Source organism: Lissotriton helveticus, chromosome 5_1 (genome assembly GCF_964261635.1).
Source record: "Lissotriton helveticus chromosome 5_1, aLisHel1.1, whole genome shotgun sequence".
Classification (NCBI taxonomy): domain Eukaryota; kingdom Metazoa; phylum Chordata; class Amphibia; order Caudata; family Salamandridae; genus Lissotriton; species Lissotriton helveticus.
This window is the reverse complement of record NC_136065.1, coordinates 1,401,776,540-1,401,795,228: the sequence shown is the minus strand read 5'-3', so window position 1 is coordinate 1,401,795,228 and position 18,689 is coordinate 1,401,776,540. Positions and strand designations below refer to the sequence as shown.

The 18,689-nt window shown below is 49.3% G+C and overlaps 1 protein-coding gene across 1 annotated transcript in view; it reads right to left on the bottom strand.

The window, feature by feature from the left end:
• NRAS (NRAS proto-oncogene, GTPase) overlaps nt 1-16,347 on the bottom strand; it is a 539,256-nt gene extending 522,909 nt beyond the window's left edge. Inside the window, exon 1 of the mRNA XM_078644383.1 lies at nt 16,245-16,347. Within this exon, the coding sequence (XP_078500509.1) occupies nt 16,245-16,260 (16 nt within the window). The 5' untranslated portion in view covers nt 16,261-16,347. The remainder of the gene's footprint in view (nt 1-16,244) is intronic.
• Nucleotides 16,348-18,689: the final 2,342 nt, after the last annotated feature.

The window sequence follows — 18,689 nt, the reverse complement described above, 5'->3', positions numbered from 1 at the left end:
CTTGCAGTGTGCCTGTCGCCCTCACAAGAAACTAGTCTACAAAAAGAAAGAAACCCCAGGAGGAGGAAGAGTTCCGTACCCCCCCGCCACCCCCGGGCTCAGCAAACAAGTGTATTCACATAGAAAGTCATCAAACCACTGCTGCAAAGTCCATTCACTTGGCGTGCCGTAGTCACCTCTCACTCCTGTTCCTGCAGGCCACCTTCTGCGCCCTCCGAGAGATCCGGGCGATCTCGACGCACCGGTAAAGTGTCTAGCCAGTCACTGACGACCTCAGGCCGATCAAAGAAAAGCGTTCGCTCGTTGTGTTCAACTCGAAGCCGGGCAGGAAAGAGCATAGAGTACTTCACTCCCATGTGCGGGACATGGGAGTGAAGTACTCTATGCTCTTTCCTGCCCTCTGCTTGACCCCCATAAATTCCATTCTCTGCTTCTGAACTGCTTGGGTAAAGTCCGGGTAAAAGCTGATGGTTGCATTCTCAAATTTCGTGGGACCTCCAGTTCGCGATGCCTGTAGAACAGCGTCCCTGTCCCTGAAGTTGAAAATTCTAGCTATTATGGGTCGCTGCGGAGCGCCTGGCTTATGAGCTCCACCCGGAACACGGTGGGCGCGCTCAACTGCAAAAAAGTTACTGAGGCCTTTGGGGGCCAGATGGTTCAGTATCAGGTCCTCCACGAGGAGATCTGTAGTCATCTCAAAGGACTTCTCCGGAACCCCAATAATGCGTACATTGTTACGCCTTGCACGACTCTCGGAGTCTTCCAGCCGGCGGGCGTACAAGTCGTTAGTGGAGCGTAGGTTACGGACCTCAGTTTGAAGATCAGACACGTCGGTTGTAAGACTGGCGGTCATGATGTCCAAAGACTTGACCCGTTCATTGGTCTTCGCCAGATCTACCCTGATCAAGTTAATGTCGATCGCCACCGTGTCTAACTTCAAGGCCAGTGTCTCATACTGCTGGCCCACGGAAGTCTTGATCTCCGCAATGGCGCCCATGACGTCCCGCAAGGTTAGCTCCGCCGTCGACGCAGAACCATCTCTGGTCTCGTCCGGTGTGTTGCACGCACCACTGGGGGAACCTTTAGGACGGGTGTAGCGATCCATGTTGTTCGATTGAGAGGCACCCCCTCGGTGCGTGTTCTTGGTCGTCCGCTTATCGCTTTCAGGCTTGCCCGCCATAGTGTGCAACGTGCCCCTGAGGTCCCTTTGAGACCTGGTATGAATGGCTCCTCGTCAGGTCAATCTCCGAAAAGTCTAAAGCACAAAGAGTGGCGGGCCAGCGCACTTGCCAAGTGCAGACCTCGGGAGACTGGAGTAAGATGGAAACTGGGTTCAGCCCAGAGAGTCCGAAAACCAAACCGAAAGTACCACGGGGGCACAAGACAACCTCCACTGGCCCTTGTTGTTCAATTACCACCCGGGTACATCGGGGACCTGAGTCCCAGGCTGCTCCCCGTTGTAGGCGGCCAACTTGCAAACGGAGTAAGTCCGGTTCCCGGCATCCAAATCAAATTCGGAAAAGAGTATTCAGATCAGCAGGGTTATATCTTCAATAACCAACCTGTTTTGCCTCGGGGAACATGCGCAGCATGTGGGGTGCGATTCTACTCGATACACACCCAAACGCCTCTGCCGGGAACCCATTGGGGCCCGGTGCCTTCCCCACCTGTAAGTCCCCCATTGCCTCTTCCACCTCCTTGACTGTAATATCGGACTCCAAAATGTCCTTATCCGCCTGATTCAAGGTAGGCAACTGTAGGGGGGCCAGGAAATTCCGGCAATCCTGCTCCCGCCTGGTAGTCTGCGACCGGTATACTGCCTCATAATAGAGCGCAAACTCCTCCGCTATACCCTTGCTCGTGTCTCTCACAGTCCCGTCCGGCAGTCCTATCCCTGGCAACCAGTTTCGTTCCCTATCCCGCTTCGCCAACCAGGCTATCATCTTATTGGCCTTGTCCCCCAAGTCATACACTCGCCTCTGGGTGGCTAAGGCGCATGATCTCGCCTGGTCAGTAAGTACATCCCTCAGTTCTTTTTCTAGGAGCCGCAACCTGTGTCGCCGATCCTGTTCCTGCTTTTGAGTTTGCCCCCTTGCGTCCTCTAAGGCCTGAAGCTCCAACTCTAATTTGTCAATATGTGCATACTTGTCCCTGCGCCGTTTTCCCACCTCCGCCTGTACAAAGCCCCTGGCTACGGTCTTATATGCCTCCCACACTATTCCATGTGATCTGACTGAGCCCACATTTTCTGCGAAATATTTGTCTACCTGCTCTCGGAACCTCTCCTGAAACTCCCCAGGTATGCAATCTTAATCTTCAATGCGGGGGACTGGTCCACGGTGAGGGGTCTGTAGTTCTTGTCATCATCCAATAGTCATCTGCATTTCGTTCAATAATCTGCTCTGTTTTGTACAACCACACCTCCTCTTTTGTCCACTTGTTTTTTGATTATAGTGTTGTCTGTTTTAAGTTGCTTTAGTACTTTAAGTTCGGTCTTGTTCATATTATTATAGATGTTCTTGGCATTTGTCTTCCTAATGTCCTTTGTTACTGCTTGTTCGAACATGAGTAGTTCTACTGGTATAACCTTGTGTAAGGGGGCAAAACATGGATTTATTACTGAGGTTAGTATCTCCCCGTGTACCCAGTTCATGAGGAGGTTCGCAGCTTTAAATAAAATGCCTTCAGTTTCAATTTCCTAAAGAACTCCACAAGCTCACAATGGAGGCGGAACTTGTCCAGATGTGCCATGGGTACAAATCCCAAACCTTTGTTGAGAACGTGTAACTCAGTATCCTTAAGGATATGTGAGGACAAATTGGTAACTATTCCCAGTTTGCACTGGTCCCTGCTTGCAGTTCCTTCATTCTGCTCCTGGTGGTCATTCCCAATTTGTAGTCCTCCCAGTGAACTTGGTTTCCTCTTCGTCTTCTGCCTCAGCGTTTCTCCCTCTTCTTAAAAAAGGAAACCTCTGGTTTTGGGAAAACGGGGGGTAATGGACCTTTTTGAAAGGGGGAATTCCAGCTGAAAAAAGGTTGTAATTGTCGTGGAAAGTGTACTGGGAAGTCCAATGGTCCGGGGGATTGCCATTTCATGGCCACTGATGGCATCTTGCTTCACCGCCCCGTCTCCCTTTAGTGCTACTCGCACTTAACCACTCCCTGTCTCGGAGGCGATTTCATCCGAAAAATCTGAAGGGTTATTGGAATTTTCTGTCGGGGTGAACGTGGGGTCAGCATAGAGGTAGGTGTTCAAGTAGGAGACCCTTTTGAAGTCTTTCTGGAATTTGCGTTTTTTGGATTAGGGAGATACTCCTTAAATTCCCCCATTTCCATATTAACCTCATCTAGTTTTGTTTTGAAAGAAGTTATTGTGGCTTTAAAATTGTTTTCCGTAGTTTGGATCTCAATTAGAAAGGCATCAGACAGTCTTTTAGCTGTTTTGATTAGAAGTATCCCCTTGTAGTCGTTTGTGTAATGCCATGCTATTTGTGCTCAGTCGTTCCTAAAGTCTGCGTCTTCTAAGAAAACGCAGGCATTCGTTTCAATAAGCTTGTGGTGGGCTGTATTGGATCTAAGGTATCAGTTAGAATAACCCCATGCAGGATGGTCCTAATTCTTGTCCTCTTCTGGTCAGTAAGGCTGTCCCAATCCTTAGTTTGGGCGATTGTGTGTGCTATGTTGAGGTCTGCTAGGAGTGGCGGACCTGACAGAATCTGGTTTACATCGTCCTCCATAAAGGTGAGAACTTGGTTTTCTGCCACGGCTGGGGTACTTGATCAACCACTAAAGTATGTGGAAGTAAGCTCTCACAGCTGTGCGCTGTCATGTATGCTAAACGAAGATGAGAGAGGAGGGAACAATATGGCTTGTTCGTCTCCCCAGAATAATATGAATAAACACTAAGAAAGAGCTAATGGTGGTCAAAAAAGACCAACCTCTCATCGGTCACAGAAGTGGTCTCCCGTAAAGAAAACCCATTAGGTTTTTAGAAGGACCTTCACCCACCAACCTAGTTGGTGACATGCTTCATCATTGGGTTCCGACCTAGGGGGTTGAGTGCATCCTAGATGTGCTTCGATGCCCAACTACAGCGGAGCAGGATTTGAGTGAGTAGGTGAGTGTAGTGGGTGCAGAGGAAGCTACCTCCAGGATAGTCAATCAAATTGCAAGAGAACATTTTATTAGAGAGTTCCTTAGTGCAGGGTTAAACTCAATAATGTGAAGGAGAAGAAATGATCCAACACATCCTAAACAAAGTGAAGTGGTCTACATGTTTCAGCTAAATCATCAAATGTTAATTGGCTTACTTCAGAAGCAGTGGTGCCCGGGTCTAAGTATCCTGAGCAGTACGCACACACCTTAAGGTGTGCAGAAGTGCTAAGTGGTTCCATAACTTACATTATCGAACCACAAGACAATTATCTGCGAAAGAAAAAGAAATAATTGACAAAACAAGACATAATCGTGGCTTGTATCGGGCACTTGACGGTGGTTGCAAAGTTCGGTGCAACATGTGATTAAACTTGCACCCAAAACCCAGGGGCACTCATATCAAATTTATCTGATCGTGCATGTTTTGATTGCCAAACTATAGTGCAAAATATGCAATTGTGATACTCGTGACTGTAGGAAAGTAGGATCTGCTTCTTATGGTTACCCTCACTTTTTGCTGATATGTCACGGTTTTCGACTTAGATTGACTGGGATCCTGCTATCTAGGACACCAGTCAAGCTGCTTTCTCCTCTAAATTGATTGCATGTACTCTAGGTACACTCCAGATAGGATACTGAGGATACTGAGGTACCCTGATCAGTCCCTTGTATATGGCACACTACGTACCCAGGGCATAGGTATCCCAGAGGCCTCTCAGGGGCTGCAGCATGTATTATGCCACCCCTGAGAGATCATTCAAACTGACACCACAGGTCTGCTACTGCAGCCTGTGTAAGGTGGTGCATGCACCCCTTACTTAGATATAGGTTCACTATATCGATTCTAAATCACTACAAACTCCATCAGTCACCCCTATGGCAGGCCTTATCAATCCTAAAGGCAGGGTGCTGGGTCTTTTGTGAGAGGGTGCTCACGCATGAGCAGAGCCCCTCTGCAGCATTCAGAACCTATTTTCCGGGATTGTTTGTGATGCAGCCAACCATATATAGTTAAATGCATTATAACCTTGCAATAAATGCTAACTTTAAAAAGTCTGCTTAGGAACATGTCTTGTTTGGTGTCAAACACCTTGGAATCATACCTCCACAACAGTAACTGGTGTGGGAGGTAGAATTCCTCCCTTGTAGATCCACTACTATGGGTCACAGGGCTACCAGGTTTCTCAACCTGGGCATCACACAATGGATGCTGCAACTCACAGACACTAGTCTGCCCTCCTGCTGCTGAGCTGAGCTCGAGCAGGGGAGGCAGGACAATAGGTTTCCTGTCACAGGGAGCTGTGACCACCTCCTGGACAGGATGCAATGTATTGGGACTGGGTGGGTGCACTCAGAGTGCCTGACACTCTGCACTGGGGGCTCATTGTTGTCCCTGTGCATTGACCAGTTCAAACCAGTTGCAGGAGCCATTTGCTCCTACTCTGACGCAAAACTGGACAAAGGACATGGGTGTAGCCCCCCCTCTGTTCTGACCCTCCCATAGGTGGGCCCCAGAGTTTGTCCCACCTCTTCCTTGGGTATAAAGTAGGAACCCTGACTACAGGACTTAAGATTTTACCTGGACTAAACTCTGCAAGCAGAAACCAAGTACTTAGACGATCTACACTACGCTGGATGACTGAAGAAGCTCCCTTGGAGTAAAGGAGTAACTGCCCTGCAAGGAAGGCACCTTTAACGCATCTGACCGGTTTGCATCTCCCGAGGTCCTGAGGACTCCGAAGATTTCTGCAATGCAGGAGGTGGGTTCATGAGCGTCCCTGAGGTCGATCTGCCCTCTCAGCGATTCTGAGACCAGTAACCCTCGTGGGGACCGTGCCACCCTAACCCCTGTGCACTGTGTACTTTTGCAGCAGCATATGCTTTTTGGTGATCCCTGATGCTGTCCTTTGGGCTACTTGTAGTCCTGACCCCGAGCAGTAATTGTGCTGAAGTTTTCCAGCCTACACTCCACGAGTGTTCCGTCAGCTGGTGTTTTGTGATTCAGCTTGAGGTCCATTTGCGGTCCCTGGTCCGTTGGCCTGTAGGTCCCTGTGAAGGTAACTTTGATTTCTCTTGGGCTTCCCTGGTTGCTCAAGACTTGCCCTGACTACCCATAACTTGGAGTCTCCTGGAACTTGCTGGTCCACACCAGGACTGGTTTTCTCTGCCTGTGTGGGTTGCATTTGCCAAGGCTTGTTGGTGTTAAATCCAGAAACTGACCCCTCAGCACTCGACATCCTTCATAGGACAGCTCACCTCCTGACTTTGGTAGTCATCGTCTCCTAGTCCCATGGCTGCAGAGTCAAGCATCCCGACATCTCACCTGAAGCACCAGACATCGGTGGGCATTCGTCTACCAAGCCCCTGGTCACCCTGAAGTGTCCAAGACTCTGACCTCTCTGCTTTCAGGTTCTTCTCACCTCATATCCAGGCTTGAATTCCACCGGTCACTTTTCATCTTCCTGGCAGCAGCACTTCTTTGAGCCACGCCATTGAAAACAACAAAGGTTTCAGACTTCACTTGACACCTATGCACCCAGCTCCCCTGGGATAGGTAACACGGGTACTTCGGTACTCACAAGGGTGCTGGCCTTAGAACCTTCTATGTTGCAAAGGGTTTGCTTGACGTCCTCTCCGAAGTGTCCTTAAACTGTAATTTTCCAACCGCGACTTTCCCATATAGTTGTACGGAGCTCGTGTCTGTGTTCTCACACTGCACCCATTCTTCGTCAAGATTTCTTCTGCGTCACAGGTCCTCAGAGCTTCAGATATAGCTAACACGTGTTTCGTCAGAAAACAATGTTCTTACATCACTGACTTCATCAGGGCTATAATCAAAAAGAATCTAAGATCCTATTTGTAAATCTCATTATTCCTTCACCAAACACCCTGGTGAATATGGGTCCTAAAACGACTATTAGAATTTTTCAGATTACATATCTATATCCGAAAAAGGGAAGTCACATGTAAGCTAGAAGCCACAGTGTCTTTACAGACAAAATATTCTGTACAAAGAAGAACCACCTTTGTGGACATAAAGTCAAACATTTCTGTGAGAAAAAACGTTTTCTTCTTCATGCAAACTAAAAATTCAACTGTGTATTATTAAAATAGACACCTGTGCAACCCAAAGAGTGAGTCACACTCTATCCACACGTTGATGATCGGGATCAACATTAGGCTTCAATTCTTTCCTAAGTTCTCACCTCAATTCCTTTCTACCTTCTATCGAAATAGTATGGACCAAACCACGTATTGTTCTGCCTACAGTTAATAAATATTTATTAAAACACTACCAACTCTTCTAAATTCTCAAATTATCTCAACTTAACTTTACATTACATCGGTTCATCCAGCTGAACTTTCATGCGTAAAATCGGGCAAATCACAATTTCCTCTTTCGAAGGATGTGGAGGCGGAAGAAGGTGGGCAAAGTGAAGGTCTGTCCGATGTGAAAGGCTGTGACAACCTTGGGAAGGAAGGATGGACAAGTCTTAAGAACCACCGTGTCCGGATGGACAGACAGGAAGGGAGGGAGGCTTGGAAGAAAGAGCCTATAGTTCACTCACTCTTCTTGCAGATGTGATGGCTACCAGGAATGCAGTTTTAAGCGTCAGAAGCCTCAAAGGACAGTTGTGCAGCAGCTCAAAGGGAACGCACATTAAATAGGTTAAGACTAGATTCTAGTCCCACTGAGGCATAACGGAGGGAATAGGAGGAAAGAGATTAGTTATGCCTTTCAACAAACGATTAACAACTGGGGACTTGAACAGAGAAGGCTGATCTGGAAGCCGAATGAAGGCAGAGATGGCTGAGAGATAGCCCTTGATAGTGCCCAGAGCAGAGCCCTGCTGGGTCAAAGAAAGGAGAAACAAGAGAACCTCAGAAAGAGGGGCAGAAAGGGGATCCACAGCCTTTGCAGTGCACCATGCCACAAACTGTTCCACCGGCAGGTGTATACCGTCTTAGTGGAGGGATACCTGGCTGCCAAGATTACATCACAAACTTTGGGAGGCAGGTCAAACTACGTCAACTGCTGCCGCTCAATCTCCACGCAAGGAGGTGGAGGCTGGACAGGTTTGGGTGGAGGACCATCCCCTGTTTCTGCGACAGAAGATCCTCCCAAAGAGGCAGACGGGTGTTGAGCAGCTCGGGATACCAGACTCTTCGTGCCCAATCCGGAGCCACCAGGATGACTTGGGCCCGGTCGCGCCTGATCCTCTTCAGTACTCTAGGCAGGAGTGGTATAGGCGGAAAGGAGTACAACAGACTGCAACTCCACTCAGGCCGAAACGCGTCACCTAGGGAAATTCCAACGTGCAGAATTGCTGATATTGTGCATTCTCTTCGGTGGCAAATAGATCTAACCAAGGCTCTACCACTGTTGAAAAAGACGTTGCACCACCTCTGAGTGAAGACGCCATTCGTGATCCATCATGCACCTGCCGCTGAGTTAGTCTGCCCTGGCGTTCAGGAAACCCGCCAGGTATTGAACCACCAGAGATATGCTCTGATAGTCCAGCCATGTCCAAAGACGAAGAGCCTCATGACATAGGGTCCACGACCGCACACCGTTTGCTGCTGTACCACATGGTGGTGGTGTTATCATATCAGTGAATACTTGCCCTGCTCTTCCCCGGACAGAGGGAAGGAATGCCTTGAGTGCAAGATGGATCGCCCAGAGCTTCGGAAGGTTGATATGGTGCCCAGACTCCGCAGGAGACCAGAGGCCTCTGATTTCTGCCTCTCCCATGTGGCCGCCCCATCCCAGAAGGGATGCATCCGTCAACACTGTGTGCTCTGTTTGGGGAAGGGAGAGGGATCTGTTGCTGACCCATTCCTGGTTCGTGAGCCACCACTGAAATTGTCCTGCATTGCCCTCCGAGACCTGGATGCAATCGGACAGGTTTCCCTGATGCTGCGCCTACTGGAACTTCAGGTCCCACTGCAGAGCCTGCAAATGCCACCTGGCATGATCGACCATTAGGAGGCCATGACGCCCAGCAGCCAAAGGGTCATCCTGACCGAAACCCGGGATCGAGACTGAAAGATCGGAATCATCGCCCGAATATCCCAGACTCGCTGTTCGGGAATATAAACACGAAACCGCATAGTGTCCAGAACCGCTCCGATGAAGAGGTGCTTCTAAGAGGGAATCAGGTGCACACTGATGGAGAACCCCAGCGAATGCAGGAGGTCGGCCGTAGTATGGAGGTGGGTGAGGACTGCCTGGGGCGAGCCCGCCTTCAACAGCCAGTCACCGAGATAGGGGAAGACTGAAACTCCTGATCTGCGCAGATGAGCTGCGACCACCGCCATCACTTTTGTGAACACCCGAGGTGCGCTGCTAAGGCCAAAGGGGAGCACGGTAAACTGAAAGTGCTTGAGGCCCATCGTAAACCACAGGTAACGCCAGTGGGCCAGCAGGACGAGGATGTTAAAATAAGCATCTTGGAAGTCCAACGCTACCATCCTATCTCCAGGGTCGAGGGTGGACAAGACCTGAGCGAGCATCAACATCTTGAACTTCTCCTTCCGGATGAAGTGGTTGACGTTCCGGAGATCCAAGATAGGACACAGGCTCTTGTCTTTCTTGGGTACCAGAAAGAAGTGGGAGTAACAACCACGACCTACCTCTGGGACAGGAACGTTCTCGATGGCTCCCTTGGCCAAGAGCCGTGACTTCCTGTTGGAGAAGGCCCAGGTGATCCTCTGATATGCGGTGGTATTGAGGTGGCATGGCTGGAGGGGTAACTTCTAAGGGGAGGGAGTAGCCCCTTCGGAATATCTTCAAAACCCACCTGTACGAAGTGATGGTGCGCCAGTGGGGGAGGTGATGCGGGATCGTGCCACCCACTGGCATTTGATGGGCCTGAAAAGTCAAAACAGGAATGCTTGGGGGCTGCTGCAGAGGGGGGGGGGGGGTTGGTGGACTGGTCCACCCGCTGGCACCCTGAACCACGGCTGTCGTTCCCATGTCCCTGGCCGATCGACTATTGGGAAACATTCTGCGGCCTGTGCTCTGGGCGGGACGTAGTGGGGCACCCCTTCCGTAGCCACGAAAGGGGCGAAAAGCAGGCTGCGATGGGCGGCTGGAGAGGCCCAAGGACTTGGGCATAGCCCCCGAGTCCTTTAAACACTCCAGAGTGTTGTCCGCTTTGTCGCCAAAAAGGCAATGGCAATCAAAAGGCTTGTCCATGAGGGTATTCTGGACATCCCGCGAAAATCCAGTCGATCTCTTTCAGGAGTAGCGACGAAGGGCTAATGACTGAAAATCGTCCTGCCTAAAGAGTCAGCGGCATCCAACCGACAACGGATGGTAAACTTTGCCGCATCCCTCCCAGCGGCAATAGCCTGGGAGAGCACTGTCCAGGCCTCCTCCGGACACTGAGGCAGCACCTGCGCAACCGTATCCCACATAGAGTGGGAATAATGGCTCAACAGACATGCAGTGTTTACGGACCGCAGTCCCAAGCAGGCGAAAGAGAAAATCTTCTTTCCAAGATGATCCAGCTTCTTGGATTACCTTTCTGGTGGAGTGGCAGGGAATGCGCTCTTGAAAGTGGAGGCTTGGACCACGAAGCTTTCCGGGGTGGGGTGTTGGGAGAGGAAAGTGGGATCGCCCGGAGCCGGGCGGTGGCGTCGGGCAATCACCCAATCAAAGGAGCATCGGTAAGGGCTTCATTAAACGGCAGCAGGTGCTCTGAAGAGCTCTCAGCCAGCTGAAGCACCTGTCAGGAGGTTAGTCATGACCGCCACCATAGGAAGCTCGAGGTTGAGAGCCTCGGCCGCCCTACGCAACATCACTGCATATGATGCTCCCTCCTGTGTAGCTACGGTAGAGGAGACAACATGCCAAGGTCAGGAGAGGTGTCTAGATCACTGGCATCCCCCAGTTCCTCTCTGCAGTCCTGTTCAGATTCTAGCTGATCAGTCAGAAGGTCAACTGACCCCTCCTAGTCCTCTGGGTGCCAATCTGGCCAAAAAGGGACCCCAGGAGTGAACAGAGGCATAAAAACCCCACTTGGTGCCGGGCATCCAGATCAGGATGGAGGCCGGGGTTGATGCCGGCCAGGGGCACGACCAGCATCGGCTGTGGTAGCGGTGCTGGAGAAAGAGGCGCTGGTGGAGGTGTTATAAGGTTAACCATCTAAGGGGGGCCTCCGGCACAGGGGCTGTCGGCGGAGAAGGGCTAGGTCTCCGAGTCCTCGGGGCACGAAGGCACGCCAGCGGGTTCAGGCTGCCTAAAGATGGCGTGCATGGCCTCTCAAAATTTACGAAGCTGGGCAGGAGTCGCTCCAGGTCCTAGGAAGGGAGGGAAGCCCAGAGTCGACACTTCGGGATTCCCGCAGGGAGCCACAGAAGGGGCACTGCCCTCGTCACGTCAGCCGGCCAACTGGGAGAAGTCGAAGAGCGATGATGCTTCTTCGACTTCTTCTTGTGCTTCGACTTACCCGACCCAGAGTGCAAAGACTTTGAAGACTTGGAAGAGTGATGATGGCTCCGCGACCTGTCCCTTGACCTCCCTCGCGACCGGGATCTCGAATGGCACAAAGCCGACTGCCAGTGCTCAAGAAGCTTTCGTGACGGCTCCCGCAAAGCCTTCGGAGCCATGGACCGGCAGTCGGAGCACGACTTGGGGTCATGGTCGCACTCCAGGCAAAAAGAGGCACATGCTGCGCGGATTCGTAACTGACATCCATTGGTTACAGGAACCGCATGCCTTGAAGCCAGACATCCCTACGTGCATTAAGAGTCATAGATTCAAAGAAAAGAAGTTGACAAAATTCGGTTAAAAAGTTCAGTCAAAAAGTGACTGGAGGTACCGCTCTCTCAGGATCTGCGGTGGCTGGCGCGGAAAAAGAAATAACTGACGTCAGCGTGCAAGGGTGGCTTCTAAGTAGCTACCGTGACGTCATCCCGGCGAGCACGATGCCAACGACTGACACGGAGCCGACTGACGCCACCTTTCGTCGCGCAGAGATACTGCTGACAAAAAAACTTAATTCAAAGTTAAAAAATCTGTAACTAACAGGTTTCTTTCAGATCTCAAGCTTACTCCATGATGCTTCCTCTGCAACCTGAGCATATCGTGGGAAGCATAGCCTACAGCTCTACCCCTCAATGTCAGATCTCGGCGGGCTGGGGACCCTATCCCCTCCACCCCCCCCCCCCACTGGTGGCATCATCATCCAGAACTGCTATGAAGCTCCATCTGACTCTAGAGTGTTCTGTGGGGCGGTTTGGAACACATGCTTATTGTTCTGCTTGGACTTGACAGGCTTTGTACGATGGAGGAGGGCGTACTTCAGTGGAGTCTGGCACGGGACTGGCCTCGCCAGGGCTAGTTGGTCTGGTACTCTCCCTACCCTGGGTCTGGTGGCTTGGTGCCCGGTGGGATCCCACGAACCTCCACGACAGGTGGATTGGTGTAACCCAACACAGGGGTGGTGGGATGGAAGGCATCAGAGAAACACCTCCCTGCCAAGGTATGGTGGGGGAGGTGCGGACGTCTTGGATGAAAGCTAGAGGACAACTTTGAAGGGCTAACAGGGCCACCTCGAAGAATGCCCATAGTTCTAGAAGGGTCACTTGTTTAGCCTTCTTTGGATCTTAATATCTGGTCTTTATGTGTGTTCTTGTGTGCTATATTCTGTTGGTCTCGAATGTCTCCCCCTCCCCCTCAGGACAGAAGAATGCACATAGCTTGGTATGTGCATGCCACTCACAGCAGTGCTTCTCTAGCTTCCTAGCCTGTGTGGAGAATCTAGTACGCAAGTGGTCCTGCGGTGACTGATGAGTTAGGAAACTTTAAGGATTTCTTAAACTTCTGATTTTCTCAAGTTTTAAATCATTCCAAATTCTACTCTGATCGTGGGGAAACTGTGTACACTGGGTTGTCCCGGCAACTACTGGTTATGAGCCCTATTAAGAAAAACTATGTATCACATAAAAACACTTAACAGTAGAGACAGACAATACAATGAAATAATAACCTGTAAGAAAGTGCAATGGTTAGTTTAGAACAATGCAAGTTTCTTTTTAGTAGTGGGATAGCAAATATGGAGTACTGACTTGGGAGGGGGAAATTGGTTATTATTACATAGATGCATAAACTTACTAACAGAACATAAGATTTCAACATAAAATACAAGTGCTTAATTTAACAGCACCACAACAGACAACGCATTAATTGAAAACCTTAAATGAAAATAGAAGAGAAAAAATGGAGAGAAAAAATCATCATTTTGGCCCAAAAGACCCTAGCACCTACTGCCTGATGAAGAGGGAATACTCTTCCCGGTACACGGAGCTAAGTGAGTCCGATAGTCCGTCAGTATCGGCTCCAGGACAAACAGCAACAATTTGTGGGGAAAAGAAGGAATAACCTGCCGATTATCTGCCCTCCTTGGCCAGACATAATCTACACTTTATTTACCAAGTTCCGAATGTTTACTGACGTCCGAATTACACCCTATGTCACATCCAGGGGTCATCTATGTGACATTCAGCAGTCCAAGTGAAAAAACTCACCTCTTCACTTCTTTCAGACACGGTCAGTGTTAAACACACAGTCCCTAAACTAACTCCTTCGTACTAAAAAATAATGTCACGGTGGTGCCCCTATAACACAAAAAATGGCCACATGCGTGCCATCTGTGTAACTTCCAGTGATCCAAGCGAACTAAACTATAAACTACCTTCACCTTCTTTAGCATGGTGACGAAATAAAACTGATCTATGCGCTTGTCCTAGTTTGCCACTCGCCGAAGGATCAGATATAGTCTCGTACCCAGTGATGGCAGCCTATGGACAGACTTCTGCCCTGTGGATTCAGAAGAACGTTTAATCAATTATGGAGTCTGCTAACCAGTCTTGTTGCGCCAATTTGAATCAGTTTGAGCAGGGGTACTTGTCCTACGGCTGCAGTCAGGCTCGATAAACCAATCTCTCCTGACTGGTTCACCAAAATGTTGCTCGGATATGAATTTACCTTGAAAAAGTTAGCAGCAACAGAGGCGTATCTGAAGACTGCCTCAATGTACCAAGGTTTTCGCCAGCATTATATACAATTCTTGAAGTACAATAAACTGATTACACATTCTTATTGAGCACGTAAATATCCTGGCTTAGTCATGAAACAAATTCAACCATATGATAAGGGGGCACAGGTGGCTTTCGACTTTGTGGAAACCTAATGTGGGCCAGTGTGTATGTGTTCAGATTTTCGGCATGGTGAGCACATGATCATTGCATGTACTGTGCATGCAGTGTTGTGATTCTAACTACATGTGGCATCTGACTTTGCGTAATTTTGAAAGCAGTATAGCTAGCAGAGAAAAACATGACCATGTGACACAGGTCTTCCTACACCTTTAACGTAGCTTCAGATTAAGACCCGCTCTATAAACGGTAATTCATTAGGTAGCATTGCCCGCGCCTCCTGTGGTTTACTTACGTATGTAATGTTAGTTCTCAGTGAACATGGTGAGATCCGGTTGGGAATTGTTCCTGGTTCCCCACCACCGATTATGACTCGGCATACTTCGACTCTTCAGCAACAGGAATATTCCCTTGAACTTGGCATCTTTTGACCTATCGGTCATACTATTAATCCTACCAAATACCCCCGTGACTACTATCAGAACCAGACACGCTAGCATTGCAGAATGGCTCCGCTAGTTTGAAAGGCAGGATGCAGACACCACCAGCGTTAGTATATGACGAGGAAATTTCCCTGCCACATCAGAAATGGGATGTATTGCTTTCTCAACTACACCTACTCCCTTAACATGGCGAATACTTAACATAGGTGGCACCTCCTTACCTATGCGCTTCTCTAGACTGCATTCCCACCCCGGTCACTCATACACCACTCCACTGCTTGTATTGCCTTTCCGTATGAGAGTAACATATGGTATCATTCAAAGACAATTAGGTAAGATATGCATATAACATTATCAATTAGGAGATAAGGAGACTCATCTGGTTTCTCATGTATGTGCTCATGGCAACATTTTTAATACAGAATTTGTCCAACAGGGAAAGGAAAAGCAGGTAAATAAGCAGTTATTACAGCACTGCAAAATACAAATTACATAAATATTGGAAACCCAAATTGTACTTGGTGATCAGTGTGAGTGAGTGAGAGACACGGTAGCGACACAAGTGACAATAGTCAGCGAGGACGGTGCGTGGTGACTGGTGATAAAGATATACAGTGAGTAAGAGATACAGGGTGGTTCAATAAAAATATTAAGGATTCATTTTTGATGATTTGCTGTTGTTTTTCAATAACCACTTTGTCTATAGCGCCTATGTTCGCGCTGAACTGTCGACGGCGTTTCGATCCACTTTCAATTGGGATCATCCGGACTTGGGTTGGTTGTAGTGCTGTATAAGGGGGGCAAGGGAAGGGATTAATCATGAGTGGAAGGGGGAAGAGAACAGGGCATAGCAGATGAATGACTATGTGCTGACTGCAAATGGGAAGCAGAGAACGGAAGGAGTGAAGGGTAGGGACAGACTGGACAAGTGGAAGCATGTCGGGGAGAGAAGGACGTGGGAAAGTGAAGGAAGCAGGGGCGTGAGTGGGAGCAAACCCGTCCTGGGAGGGACTGGTGGGAGAGAGGTCAATAGGAGCGAGCTAGGACCTCCGAGAGTGCGACTATTGGTGTTAGATTGATGGTAAACAAGTGCGCGATCCCGTGGGAGGGAGGCAGAGTACTGCCTCAAGTGCAATTATGCTGCGTAAGGCAAGGCAATGAATGAAGCGGAAATGTTGCGTGAGACAATGCAAATGATGAGGCCCAGGGTCGGTATAATGGAAACCCGGGGAACGGAGAAATCGCCTGGAGGGGTGGTGAGGGGCGTGTTTGTGAAAGGGACAGCCATCAAGAAGCGCTGGCACGGGGACACACCTACCATGGGCGGCGGCAGGCTCGAGCCCGAGCTGAAGTGTTGCGTGGTAGGCAGTGTTCAAGACAACCTGGAGCGGGGGAGGGAGAAAAGGGATCAATGCCTGGCCAAGGAGTGGGGGGGGGGGGAGAAAACCAGAAGGAACACGTGACTAAAGGGTAATCGACTTACCAGGACTGGAGGGCATCCAGTCGCTGAGGTTAAAGCTGGGGCCGGTCAGAAGATCCGGTCGGGGCAGTACGTGGGCGCCGATCCCGTGGTGATAGGCAACTGGAGAGTGAATCTCTAGAAAAGGGAAACGGGTCCGGGGTTAAGGTGAGATTGTGCGCCGGTGGAAGGAATAAAGCTAAGGGGTCCCGGAGGACAGGCAACGTACCTCTGTGTGGTGAAAAATAATGGTGGAATGAATCCGGACTGGCGTTGTCAGGGAAACGTCATGGAAACCGGAAGAAGGTAACTGATTGGGCACGGGGTGGAGAGTGAGGGAAGGCGCTGGTTGGTTAATACCAAAGGGAGGCGGAGAGGGGACGTCCTAATTCTTCAGTGATGGTGCTCAAGGCAGACCGCGTCGTTTGGAGCCAGTCGCCGGGGGTGGGGTACGGGGGGAGGAGCGCGAGGGCATGAGGGCACCAAAACTCTGATGCGTGGCTTGCACGGGGGCAAGTGAAAACATACGAAGGGGACCAATGTCATCATATGACAAGTACAGAACAATCGCAGTAGGAGAACAGCATAAATGTTGCACAGCGATATTATAAAGTGCAAGGCATACGTCCCAGTGGAGCGTGGGTGTCATACAAGCTGGGAAACACACAAGGAGTAGACCAATAACAACGTAGATCAAGCTACAGTGTGTCAGCCATTGAATGATTTACTCCTATTGAGGCTAGCATAGATAGCTATCCGATATAGGACATGGCTTGAAGGTATACAACAAGGATATTTAGTAGCAGCAACAATTGGCTAGATTATGGTACATATAAATCTAACAGAAATGTATTACAAGAGTAGTCAATCAAGAGACGGGGTGGAATGAAGGAAGGGAGGAAGGGGGAGATCCAGGACAGAGAAGGACAGAGGACAAGTGTGGGTTAGATGGTGATAGTACTGTTCCACTCGTCAATGGTGTTAAGCCCATGGTTAACGGAGTCACATAGTGTCATCCATTTACACTCGCATTTGTTCAATAGTGATTTGATGTCACCACCCCTTGAGGGGAGTGTGACCTGTTCAACCACCTGCCACTTGATGTCCGAGTCACTGTGGTGTTTGTCTAGGTAGTGGGCAACCAGCGGAGCTGTCATAACTTTCCAGTTTATCCTGCTCTTATGTTGGATAATCCTGTTTTTGATGGGTTGGGTGGTTTGGCCTATGTAGACCAAGAAGCAAGGACATAGGATGGCGTGAATCACGTTTTGTGATCTGCAATTTGTATGAGTCCTCAAGGTGTGGGTTCGGTTACCATGGGAGAATTATTTGGTGTGGAGTGTGAGATCACACACAGAGCAGTTTTGGCATTTGAAGTGACCCACTACAGGTGGGAGCCCCCACGCAGCAGTGATCGTATTCTTTTCTGCAGACTTTTCGGGCCAGGTGATGGCGTGTACCAAATGAGATGCTAAATTATCTCCTCGTTGATAGAAGAGGGGTTCTTCCTTGAAAGGTTAGAACGGGCGGAGTATGGACCAATTCTTCTTGATGATTTTCGCGACTTTGTTGCTACTGGGGCTAAACCTGGATACGAATGGAATTCTTTTCAGTGGTTTCTTGATTTGGGAGGTGAGTAAATGTTCCCTGTGACTAGTTATGTATTGCCTTTCCAGCGCCAACAATAGCACATAATGGCTTTCACTATAACAGGAACCTGCTTAGAGATATTTTCAACATATGTACCTCCCTTTATGTTATTGATTTAACCGCACGCAGTCCTCCATAACTTTTACAGTTCCCTGAACCAATGGAGTACATGTTAATCTGAGCACATGATACCTGATGTGTAATCTACGACTTTGAATGCTTCCCCCCTTTCCCAAGGAAGGTGTCCCTCATATGGACCGGGACCCTCCGTCTTTTCTAAGGAGCATAACTCTGCCTCTCGCGAGGTAATTCACTTTTATGTCCAAATGCACAAGTTACTTACTTGTGTAACGATATATCTGAAAGAGACATTAGTTCGTGATAGGTTCCTTACCTTAGAATATCCCCAGGCGTCAGTCTGGATCCGGAAAGTTTTTCGTTAGCAGTACCACTGCGCAACGGTAGGTGTAGTCATACCGCTCAGAGTCCGTCCTTGGCGCCAGTCTTCGAGATGACGTAGCTGAAGCTACTTAGATGCGCCCACGCGGGCGGACGTCAGTTCTGTACACTACTTTCCACGCCAGGAACGCAGCGCCATGCAAGATACTGACCACTGATGCATTGAAACTAGGGCCCTGAAAGGGATGACCTTAACCCTAGAAATCAAATTGCAGAACGGGGAGGATCGGTGGGGCTGTAAGGAATCTATCACTAACTAATCCCTCTTACAGATATATTGTTACATAAGTAAGTAACTTGTGCATCTGAAAGAGATGTTAGTGATAGAGTCCTTACCTTAGAATAGATACCCCAGCAATA